Raw genomic sequence first — 12,604 nt, 5'->3', positions numbered from 1 at the left:
CACACCACCTTTGCCTATGGCCTGGCTCACAGCTGAAAAGGGTCTCTGACCCAGTCCACTTTCCTCGTCAACAAAAATGCATACACTAAAATACTGATTACAAGCTGGACGGAGGTCATCTTTAACTTAATGAGAAGTAGCAATCTCGGTCCAAGCAGGACGGACGCAATGACTACTTATGCATCCTATCGGCACTCCAGTATTCTAGCAATTCCCCTGTTATTACTTAAGGTGGAAACAAGCTCAAGTCTGTTCCTTGGGTGTGAAGTACGGAAGTGATCTTTGATGAATGATGACTCTTAGGGACCAAGTATCAGCTGCTATTAAATCTTACTGTTTGCAACAGAACAATATGCCAATGGACTAAGCAACTGATTCCAACAGAGGAATCGTTGACAGAGATTCATGCTTTGGTAAGTTTGTGCTTAAACTACTAAAGTGGCCTTTTCCTTAGGACTGGATACTGAAGTGGTGAGGTGTCTTCAGTTGTTGCAGAATGGTGCAGTGTGTTTTTATAATGGAAGTAAGTCTCTACTCCCACACAACACCTTTGCTGCACAGTGATTCTAGGGCTCCATCTAGAGCACTTAGGAAGAAACGACCTCTGCTGCTGTATTCTCTACTTCTAGAATTCTCTGCTTTGTCTGTTACAGGCTGAGAAATGGGTAGCGCAAATTAAGAAATAAGATCCATCTGTTCTGTCCATCTGTCCTATTCTAATGTGTAGTTTTCTGGTCTCGGCATCCACCACTGACCATCACACCTTCCACAACCAACTCTCTTTATAAAGCAAACAAAGAGACATAACCTAGAGACTTGGAAAAGGTTGTTTTTTTTAATTTATTCAGTGAATGGTAACTCAAGAGAGGAGAAGTGCCCTAATCCATGGGAGGTGGAACATGCAAATGCTTCCATGCTTGTCACACCACTCCCCCGTGCAAGTGACTGCTGTGTGTGTGCTCTACCTTCCTCTTTTGCTAACATAGAGGGGCATGCACAGAAGCCTTGCCCTCCTGGTTTTCCTAGACTGTGCCCAAACTAATCACACTCAACCCCCAAAAGCTGGCACTAGCCATGCAGTCCCTCCACCTCCACCATCCAGCTCTTGAGTCACTTCTGGAGGCACTAATCAATTAACGGTCACTGGCAGTACGGACAGACACCGTGTCAATGTACCAATAGGAATACCTCTCTAATGATCAAATTTTAAAGTTGAATTATTCCATCTAATTTTTAATCTTTTACAGCAATTCATCTTGAGATATGCTTGTTATACGTGAATATATTTTACTATGCGCTAAAGATTAGAGTCTATAGTAACAATGTGATTTAATTTGAAACTGGTACGGTCAGGTACAGCCCAAAAGGTGCAGAGAGAAGAATTTCAAAACCACATTCCAAATGGCATCAAAAATAAATTTTGATAACATGTTTCAGTGTGTCCGTGGTATTTTCACCCCAACACACCTCAATGTAGGCAGCTTTACCTCTTGCACCACCAAATTAGCTATTACTACCTTCAAGTTCCCAGAACTGGAGAGTTAAAGCTCATAATTCACAGTCTCAGGTAGAGAATATGGCCATTCCTAGTTTGGGACATCAAATGGCATTATAAATCCCATGTATATGAAGTATGTTCCAAACAAAAAAGAACATAAAAACTGAATATACATGCAGCTCCAAGAAAGTAAAATAACCAAACTAATGATCCTAAATCACCCCTGGAAAGTGCATTGTGGCTAGTGGACCCAATATGGTCAGCAAAATATAAAATATTTACCCTAACTCCAGGAAATGTACACCACTACACTACTCCTATTAAAGCTAAATGGCTGAAACAATGTACTGAGAAGCTTTCAGACTCAGTCATATTTAAAGTACTGTGGCTAGATTAATTCCCAGTCCTGGCAAATAAACATACAATGCAAACTGACTTGTACAGTCTTAGAACATACTTATTCTCCTCCCCCTAATCTGCATATTCTTTTCACAAAGTTGCAATGTACAAAGTACAGCTTTTCATTTTTTTGGTCCTAACTGGGGGGAAATCTCTTCCTTCTACTCTAACAATGTACATTGTAGTTCATTCCATCTATAAAACACACCAATAACCAAAGACGCAAACAAAACATGACAAGAAGCAGCAAATAACCAGAAAGTTGCAAAGAGAGCCAGGGAACATTAAATAAAATCAATTTAACAAGCAATAAAACACACGTAAGCACTTTCAGCCTTCAGAGTTAGTGGAGTTCATCAGAACGAGTTCAGAATTCACAAACAAATGTTTAAATACAACACATCAGATACTGACGAAGTCTTAAAGTAACATAACATTAAAACCATACCAAGACAAAAACTACCATAAATACAACCTTAGTGCCTGTAGAAACTAATCAAGTGTCAAAACACTACAAAAATTAATTAAAGTGTAATGTAAATACTTTTAGAACTTAGCTGATCTCATTTTCAAAACAGGAATACTAAATAAAAAACATTAATGCCAGAGGAATTGTTTGCATTAAGACAGAACTGCCACAAAAGCCCTTTGTATTCAAGTAAACTTGTATTTAAACACTCATTCATTCTGAAGTCCACTAGCTATGAAGGACTTGTGATTTAGTTGATACGATACACTGACTGAATTCATCTGTCATGTTTGGTAATAAAGGTGGGCCTAGTTTATCTGATGGTCCTAAGTTCAACATAAAAAGTTGTTTTAATCTGCCCATGCACCCTTTGGTGCAAGCTTTTGAGAATGCTTGTGAATTAAATCGTTATCAGTACAGTAAGACTTTAAAGAAGCATTCCTGTTACAATCTTTCTGGTGGAGAAAGAGACCTTTACAGTTGTTTATGAAATGACAAAAATCCTACATATTACGAACCCCAGTAAGGGTGGAGGTATGGTTATCTTTGTTGTCATCACTTATTCTTCTGCTGTGTTTGACTTACTAGAGGATACCATCACATATTACCCATGTCTCGAAAGGAAGTTTAGACCACATATAGAAAGACTGATTTGTATTTGGAGGATTATTTACTACAAGGTGTGATTGGTTTTGATCTTTTTGAATTTTTGAAGACTTCCACCCATATTATTCCTTCTATTTTTGGAATAGCAAAGGTCCATAAAGACTTAAGAAATCCACCTTTAAGATCTATTGTGGCAGCTCAAAATTCAAAAGATGCACTCTTTTGCTGTGTTTATTGACAGGTAACTATTATTAGTAATTTGGTACTCCATTTTCTTAAAGATTTGTGGGATATTTTGCAAAGATTGCAAGGCTGCCTATATGACCATAATATAGGGTTCCTCAGTACTGATGTAGTGGAACGTTTTACTTGCATGCTGCAAGGTATTGGAATGGATATTTTTCATGACGTTATTTCAAAACTTCATTTTCTATCTGATGTTCAGGTCAAATTGGTAATGGATTTTATCGCCCTTGATGGATAATAACTTTATTTGCTTTGAGGGCAAATGTTATAAACAAATCAAAGGAATTGTAAAGGGGGCAACTTGCAGCCCCATTTCTGCTAACGTAGTGATGTACAATTGGGAGGATGCTTGTTTTCAACAGTACAATCTTCTTCCCCTACTGCAAATTGTATTTACGCTATTTAGATGACATCTTTATTATTTGATCTAGACCTGAAGAGAATGTGGATGAATTTATAAACAATTTACAACAAACTACTGAATTTTTGAAGTTTACTTATACTTTTACTAAGAATGTTGCGAATTATCTTGATGTAGTTGTTTCAAAGGAAAAGGATGTTGTTTTCATCTGTTTATAGAAAACAAGCAATTCATGTTTACATTTTCATAGCAATCATCCCCAAAAGCAGAAAGTTAGCTTAATTAAAGGTCAAAATATCAGGTTGTCCCAGATGATTTCTAATGATTCTGTTTTTAAAGAAAAATTAGAAAAGCATAAAAATCTGTTTGTGGAGAGAGGTTATCCTTTAAAACTTATTGTTGATACCTTTGGCCATGTCATCGAACATAGGGCTACTAGATATACCCCTACTGTATATTAGGTACTGGTAGAGTCACCGATAGACGAGAAGAGAACATTTGGATGTAGATTCTAAAAATATATTCAGCAAGGCATTACTTTTGCAGTTCACTACTGGTAATATAGTTATATTAAAATATTATTAGTTCTAATTGGAATATTTTTAAAGGAAATACTTTTGTGTATAGCTTATTAGAAGAAAGACGGCAGTATGTTTTTAAAATTAGCCAAAGTGTTAAGCAGTTACTAGAGTGGGATAATAGATCTGTGATGCCAATTAAAAACCCGGGAGGTACTCATAAATGTGGCTTGTAATCAATGTATGTTCATAATGCAAGATGAATTTTAAAGCCTCACAATTTATTTAAAAGTATAGTGCTTTTGCTTTCAGACAATTGTGCTACACGGGGAATTGTTTATATATCCAAGTGTAATACCTGCCCAGCCTTTTATGTGGGCAAAACTGAGCACCCCTTAGGAAGAGAATTTATGAGCACACTTATTATATTAATACAGCAAATAATAACAATGTCTTACATAAGCACTCTTTGGTATGTCAAACGTTTAAGAAGTTTACTTTTGGCATCCTAGAAATAGTGCCGCAAAATAAGAGAGAGCACTTGGGAAGCTTTACTTGACTATAAGGAACTTTTGTGGCAGTTCTGTCTTAATGCAAACAATTCCCCTAAAATTAATGTTTTTATCTGTTATTCCTGTTCTAAAAATGAGATCAGCTAAGTTATAAACATCTTTACATAGGGTGTTAATGAGTTGTAGTAGTGTTTTGACTCTTGATTAGTTACTAAAAATGCTAATGTTGTGCTTACGGCATTTGTTTGTCTTAACATGGTTTTAGTGTTATGTTACCTTAAGATTTCATCAATTACTTTCTAACATGTTGTATTTAAATGTTTGTAAATTTTGAATTAGTTCTGATGAAGTCAAAAACTATGAAGGACAAAAGCACTTAACCGTGTTTTATCAGTGTTTTACTGGTTATTAAATGATTTTCTTTCATGCGTTATGGCTCTGTTTGCCTCATCTTCAAAACACACACATTCAAGAATGCTAAATGTAATTTTTCACTAAGTGCTTGATTTGATTGCACCAGAATATATAAGTAAATTAGTTGTAATGTACTAGCGACATTTTAAATATCCCACTGTTTCATTCCCTTTTCCTCAGAGTATTTTAAATTTTCTTCCCTATTTCTTTATTTGCTTAACTTTATCTTTTCTCTTCCTCCATCTACTTTGCTTCACTTGTACTTCAGTTACTCCGTGAAACATTGAGACTCACCTTATCCTAGTCATGCAGGCAGTAGGTGGGCATAATTGATTAACTGTGTACTCAGCAGTGACAGGCAGTGGGTGGGCATATCTAACATCAAGCAAGGGGGCTGTCACCCCCTGCTATACATAATTTTAAGTTATGTGTCCCTACTGTCGGAGGTGCAGTACAGAAGCCCTACGATATACATTATTCTGTCTCACTTTTTAATCTCTCAGCTCCTAAAGATCACTGTAGTGCATGTAACAGCAGTTGTGACATGACATTGCCAGAAATGCTTATGCATAATGTCAGTCCTGATGTAAAATATTCCCAGTTACTCTTTATAATGTATATAGTATTGCTTTAAAAAAGTATTTTTTACATGTCATTTCTGTTATATTATTTGTATATGTATTATTACTTGCACACTATAAAAGTAGGTATTTCCATGTATGTCTTCATGACAAGGGTTGAACATGAAACAAGTTTTTGGGATCAGTAGCTACACTGGTAAATAAATAAATACATGACATACATACATGAAATGATATCAGTTGGGTAACTATAATAAACTTTAAAAACCACAATGTTACAGCAAGATTGCATTAATTTATTTAATTCTCCAGAGCAGATGTTTATTTTTTTTTCAACTTTATAAGCAATTCATCCTACAGATAGGGACAACAGCTAGATCAGTTCACTTAACCAGATAGCTAGACAAACAGACAGACAGATAAAACATATACTATCTTACCTACTGACACCATGTTCTCATAGTTCTGCACCATCACCTCCCTGTGTAGTTCTCTCTCCCGTCTGTTCAGCATCTTCCACTCCTCTCCTGAAAACTCGACAGCAACATCTGCAAAGCTTTCTGGTACCTACAAGCATATAACATGTATTTACTTTTTGTTGACTGCATTTGTGCTTACAGTTCACTCTCAAATGTTACAACAAGAAGGTATGAAGCTATTAAATTACAGTGCCTGTCATGCAGAAACACACCGTCTCTTATTCTGTAAAAATCAGATAATTTTTACTTTTATTCTAGCCCTTGGCAGCTAATGACAATGCAACAGTCTTAGCTGTATGTTAGCAGTCAAGATAATTGCATATGCACATTTTTTTTCTTTTTTATTAAATCACATATGTACATTCATAGGATCACAGGAGATTACTAGGCTAATAGCCCCAGGGCCCTTACAAGCTTAGCCAAATTTAACCCATGTTCCAGATGGTGACTGGTTCATGCAGACACTAAAATCAGCATCTACTGCCCCTGTCCAAGAGGGACACAGGTGGAACCAACGGGGTGAATTTCCGGTTATCCATGCAATCAACCAAATTGCGCTTAAATAGGGGCAATAAAGGGCTTTGTTGAGCATACATAGGAATCTTGTTCCAAAGGTGGGGCAACCTCTGTGAGACAAATCTGTCTCCCCAGCAAGTTCTATTGAAGTCACATGCCAGGTTAAGGTCTTTTGAACTAATGACCCGTGTGTCATTTGACTTGCGAACGTGCAGCATTTCCACTAGAGCTTGGTCAGAGATTGTTCTATATGCAAGGCACAGGCCGCCTCTGAGCAGTTTGTATGACACAAAGTAAAGTGACAATGACTTCAGTCTATCAGCATAAGACAGATCTTGAAGACCTTGAATTTTCTTTGAAAGAAACCTTTGTGGTCTCTCCAGTTGCTGCAGGTGTTTGGAAAGGAACATACCAAAGGAAGCATTGTACTCTATTATTAGCCTGATGAGGGAAGAGTACAGAGGGGTTATAACCTCTTTTTTTCTGGAGGAAATGTCCTTACTTATGAGATGAGCAATATAAAATCCCCTTCTTACCACTGTGGAGACATGGTGATTGAAGTTAAGGTTGCTGTCAACCTGTGTGCCCAGATCTCTCACCACTAACTGTGTGTTTAAGGTATTGCTATTGATGTGGTAGTTTGCAGGAACATCACCCTTGTCAAAGGGAATGACAATGCATTTTTTTGCATACATTTTAAGACCATGACTTTGGCACCAGTCATTAGTCTGCGTGAGACCTTAAGACATTCTTGCAGGATGTTGACATCACCAGGGATTTCTATGATAGCTCCCAGTTTGCAGTTATCAGCAAACTTTGTCAACCACTGTCCTTTAGTTTTAGCCTGTACTTCGGAGAAGTAGATTCCAAATAGTAGGGGTCCTAGAACTGATCCTTGTGAAACACCACTGGTTATGGGTCTGCTGAAGAAGGTGGAGTCCCCTACTTTGACCGCATGAGTTCTATCAGTGAACCAGTTTGCAACCCATCTGACAATATATGGGTTGATATCCAGCTGGGTGAGATTATCAATGATGCCTGAGTGGGGGATTGTGTCAAAGGCCTTGGCTTAGTCTAGGTAGGCTGTATGCACAGATTTACCCTCATCTAAGGCTTTGGTGACTGACAGAAGAAGTCCAGCAAGTTTAAGAGGCATGCTCTCCCCTTGGGAAAGCCAAATTGGGTGTGGTCGATCATTTGGAGATTTTCTAAATCTATGTTAATAAGGTCCATGATGATTCATTCCATGGCGTTGCAGATAAGGCTGGTCAGGCTAATGGGTCTACAGTTCTCAGGGGCCGTAGATGCATCCCCTTTGTGCAAAGGGATGACTCTAGCTGTTTTCCATTCTGTTGGGACAAAGCCAGTGCTTAGGCTCTGACTGAAAAGCATGCTCAATGGTGATGCTAATTCCTGTTTTAACCCATGTAGAACACAGCCCAGGATGTTGTCTGGTCTCACAGAGGCTGTGTTTTTGGCCTTGGAGAGGGCATTTAAGACCTGCTCCTCAGAGATACTAGGCTGGGGACCGGTGTCTGGGATGCTCTGAGGTATATGTGGTGGGGAAAGGGGAGTGAAGTTTTCACTGAACCTGTCAGCCAGCAGGTTTGCTATATCCACAGGTTCTACATTTGTATATATGTAGTACTATTAATTACGAGTTCAGTGCAAATCTTGGCCTTACCTTTGAGGTTATAGATGTAACTAAAGAAAGCTTTGTGGTTATCCTTAGTTAGTGAAGCTAATTTGGATTTGTAGTTAGCTTTGGAGGACTTCATTAGGAGTTTTATTTGCTTGTTTAATTTTGAGGAGGAAGTGTCTCCAGTTTTGAGAACGTTCCTTCCTACTCTTAGACAGCAATTTCTTTCTCCTATTGTATAGCCTATTAATGGCAGTTGTCCACAAGGCAGGTTTGTTTTTCCTTGAAGATCTTGCTTTGGTTCTGTCAGGTATGGCAGAGTCAATATTATTTATTTATTTATTTATTTATTTATTTATTTCCAGTTTGATTACCGGGGAGGTCCACTGGGCTCAGGGAGGCCGTTTTCAGTGGAGGCCCAGGGAGAAAAGCTCCATATTACATACTAGTAAACAAAAGTAAAATTATACATAGTAATGTGGTAAAGTACAATTGCAAAATAGAAGAAAATTCTTAACATATTTACATAGTTGATTGGAGAACCAATTGTACAACATTTAAGTTGCTAGAGGCAAAAGATAATGTTTACATATTTATAAGAGTTCACAATTGTAGATAAACTGTAAATAGTTGTAAACTAATATATGAAGGTTTGTAGTAAATATAAGTTTAGAAGAATTGGGAGAAGTAAAGGAGGAAAGTGCACTATTAGTTGAGCGTACATTAGAGTTTCTGGAGTATTCAGAGAGAGATAGTTAAACAGTAGTAAAAGTGGAGTTCAAACATGGCAGATGTGTTTGTCGTAGTTAAACAGCATCAGTTATTATATGAAGTTAGTAAAAAATATCATTCCCAATTGGGGGGGGATCGAAGACTAATTACAGTATTTACAATATATACATTTAAGGTATTAATGTAATATTATTAATGTAATATTGCATTAGATTTAGAGTGAGGCAGCTATTTAGGAGAACAGCCTGGAGTAGAGGAATATGTAGAGAAGATACATGTGGAAGTACACGTAGAGGAGTCTTAGCAGGTTAAGTAGGTAGAGTATAATTACATTTCCAACTATGGGAGAGGTAGGAATGAAGCTGGGTTTTAAAGTATTCATAGTTTTCAGAGAGTCTTAGAGAGGATGGGAGAGAGTTCCATTTTTTGGCTAAGGAAGGAAGAGGATAGGAGAAGCTGACCAGCAGGACATTTTAGTTTGTATACAGAGAGGAGATTTTGGTGGGCAGATCTTAGGGCTCTGTGAGGGGTGTAAAATGGTAAGATATTTGCTAGAGCAGGGCATGAAGTTGGTTTGAAAATTAATTTGTGGGCAGTAGTGAGTTGGAGGTAGTCAAGGTGGTTGGGAAGTTCTAGCCACTTTAGCAGGCGGAGAGAAGTACAGTGGTGGAAGGAGTAGTTAGATTTAGTTGCAAATTTAGAGATTTTGTTGTAACATGTTTCTAGTTTTGAAGAGATGGAGGAAGATAGGTTGGTTAGTAGGGGTGCACCGTAGAGTAGTGATGGTAGGTAGTGACGAGAGTTTGTCTGGTAGATGGAGAGAGAAAATGGGAATGTCTATATAGCATGCCAAGTTTCTGATGTGTTTTTTTTACTGTTATATGTGTATCAAATTTCAGGTGTTCATCTATAGTAACCCCAAGAAGTTTAGCAGAAGAAACTATTTCTATGGAGGAGTTTGTATGGCTGATGATACTGAAAGAATGTTTGTCAAGGTGGAGGGTTTTTAAGGGAGAGAAAAGTAGGATTTTGGATTTATTAGCATTTAGGAGAGATGGTTTTGAAGCATCCAGTTTTCAGTAGTTGAAAAGGCCAATTGAGTTTTTGCTTGGCGGTCAAAGAGGTTAAGAGCAGAGCATATTAATGTTGAGTCATCTGCATATTATTATTAGGAATGGCAGTATGGAAATCATTAATAAATACATTGAAGAGCATTGGGCCAAGTATAGATCCCTGGGGTACTCCGGTAGGGGTGGGTAGGAAGGTTGAGGTGCCAGTTTGCCATTTCACGGTTTGGGATCTATTAGAAAGGTAGCTGTTGAACCAGATTAGGGTGTTTTGAGAGAGAGTAACGTTAGAACGATGATTCAGATGGTGGGTATGGGAAACAGTGTTGAATGTTTTGGAAAGATCTAGAAGGACTGTGGATACAATTTCTCCAGATTCAGATCCAGAGAAAAGAGCAGTTATCGTACTATGTCCAGGAAGAAAATCGTGTTGTGTCTGGGTGAGAAGGTGATTATCGGTAAGGTAAGGTATGAGCTGGAGGTGGATGCATTTCTCAAGTATTTTTGAGATCGGGGAGAGAATGGCTATTGGACGGAAGTCTGAGATGGTATTATTTTTGCCTCCTTTATGGAGGTGTAGGATAAAGGCTGCATGCCACAATTTGGGAACATAACATTCCTGTATGGATCTATTGATGAGAATGCAGATGGGGATGGCAATGCCATCTGCTGCAAGTTTTAGAAAGAGTGAGGGAATATTGTCAGGGGCGGTGGAACATGGCTTAGGTTTAGAGAGAAGTTTTTTATGTAGGATGTGGAGATGGGTTTTAGATGAAATGTGGGGGGGGTGTTAGGAATGGAAGGTTGGGAAGGGGTGGGGGGAGTGGGTTTGAGGAGAGTGGAGGAGTTGTGATTGGGGAAAGTCTTGGTGAGTTCAGCTATAGAGTTGGTAAAGAAGGAGTTGAACAGGGTGACTATTTCTGCGTCAGTTTTACTGGTGTCAGGACAAGGGTTGCTTTTCATTCCTGGATTCAGTAGAGAGTTGATGGAGGTCCAGAACTGTTTGGGGCTTTTCAAATGGTTGGTCTGGAGTTTAGTGTAGTAAGACTTTTTATCTCTTATGATATGTTTTTTGGCTAGGTTGTGGAGTTGCTTATATTATAGAAGGGTTTCAGGGTGTTTATTTTGGTGACATAGTTTCCAGGTCTTGTCTCTTTGTTGCATAAGTTTTTTAGTATCTTTAGATAGCCAGGGGGCGGGGTTGGATTTTATTTGTTTAGTTCTTGGTGTGGCTTCGGAGTTTAGGATGTCTAAGAAGGTTGTATTGAAGAAGTCTACAGTGTTATCTAAGGAAAGAGTTTTTAGATTGTCCCAGTTTGTTAGTTTGAGGGTGTTGCAGAAACTTGTAAGGTTAAATTTTGTGAGGTTACGAGTATGAATATATTGGTGTGGGTGAGGAGAGGACTGGGTTGCTCGACAGATAAAGGCAGGGTAGTGGTCACTCATTGTGTCTGGTAGGGTACCTGAGTGTAAGATCTTATTTGGGTGGGAGGCTAGGATCCAGTCCAGAGTGGAGCCTGGGGGGTTGTTTTTATTGGGTCTGGTAATGCTATTGGTTAGTGGGGTGAAATTAAATAGATTGATAAATATGGATGGATTGATGCTATTGATTTTGTTCCAGTCGATGTTCACGTCATCTAATATATATGTCTCGAGCTTAATATTAGTTGAGACCCATAGAAGAATTTCTTCGAGGGTGGTAGTGTTGTTACCAGGGGGATATATAGGGCCATAAGACAAATGCTTTTATAGTTATTCACTTTGAGTATCCATATGACTAGTTCTGCATTGTTGAATTGAGGAATGGGGCTTTGGTAAGGTGATGGAGAGTAGGCATGAGTAAATTAAGGCTATTCCTCCTCCTTTTTTATTTAGGCGGTCATATATGAGAGCCTGAAGGCCTGGGGGTAGGATTTCAGAGTCGGTAATGTGGGGCTTTAGCCATGTCTCAGAGACCACTACTATGTCTGGCAGTGTATGGTATAGCCAAGCATGGAAGAGGGCTGTTTTGTTTTTTAAACTCTGGGTATTTATGGTAAGTAGTTTGAGGTATTTTTGGTTAGTAATTTTGGTTGTGATAGGGGCAGTGGGATTGGTACTAGTGTTAAGTCCAGGGTTGGGGTGAATATCTCCTGCTATGGAAAGGCAGTCAAAGGAGGGGAACAGTGCCTTTGATTTACATCTAGTGGATTGTGGGAGGTATGATAACGATTTGGATGAGTAATACTTGAGTGAACAGGATATAAGTTTTAGTTTGAAGTAGTGGAGTGGGTTTGGTTGAACCAGAGAGGAGGATATGTTGTGAAAGTGGGATTTGATAGGGTGGAGATAGGAAAGAGGAGTGGAGGGGGGATAGGAAAGAGGATGGGAGTTTGCAGAAAGAATATGAGGTAGAATGGAATAGAAGAATTAGGAACAATAAGGTTGAACAGGGGATGAGAAGGGTTTGTGACAGAGGCGAAGCCATAGTTGATTGGAGTAAGTTAAGTATGCAGGAAATAGCAGGAAGTGAGAGGGTGTTTGAGAGTGAGAGAGGGAGGGGATACAATTATACAGGTCCTTGTATA

General features: G+C 38.5%; 1 protein-coding gene across 2 annotated transcripts in view; it reads right to left on the bottom strand.

The window, feature by feature from the left end:
• LOC122807814 (zinc finger protein 208-like) overlaps nt 1-12,604 on the bottom strand; it is a 218,458-nt gene that overhangs the window by 129,818 nt on the left and 76,036 nt on the right. For both annotated transcript variants that reach the window (XM_044078897.1, XM_044078898.1), the window contains exon 2: nt 6,045-6,171. In XM_044078897.1, coding sequence (XP_043934832.1) covers nt 6,045-6,171 — 127 coding nt within the window. The remainder of the gene's footprint in view (nt 1-6,044; nt 6,172-12,604) is intronic.

This window comes from Protopterus annectens, chromosome 7.part1 (assembly GCF_019279795.1).
Source record: "Protopterus annectens isolate FY-2018-M chromosome 7.part1, PAN1.0, whole genome shotgun sequence".
NCBI lineage: Eukaryota > Metazoa > Chordata > Ceratodontiformes > Protopteridae > Protopterus > Protopterus annectens.
The sequence above is the reverse complement of the archived record's forward strand: the minus strand, read 5'-3'. Positions and strand labels throughout refer to the sequence as shown.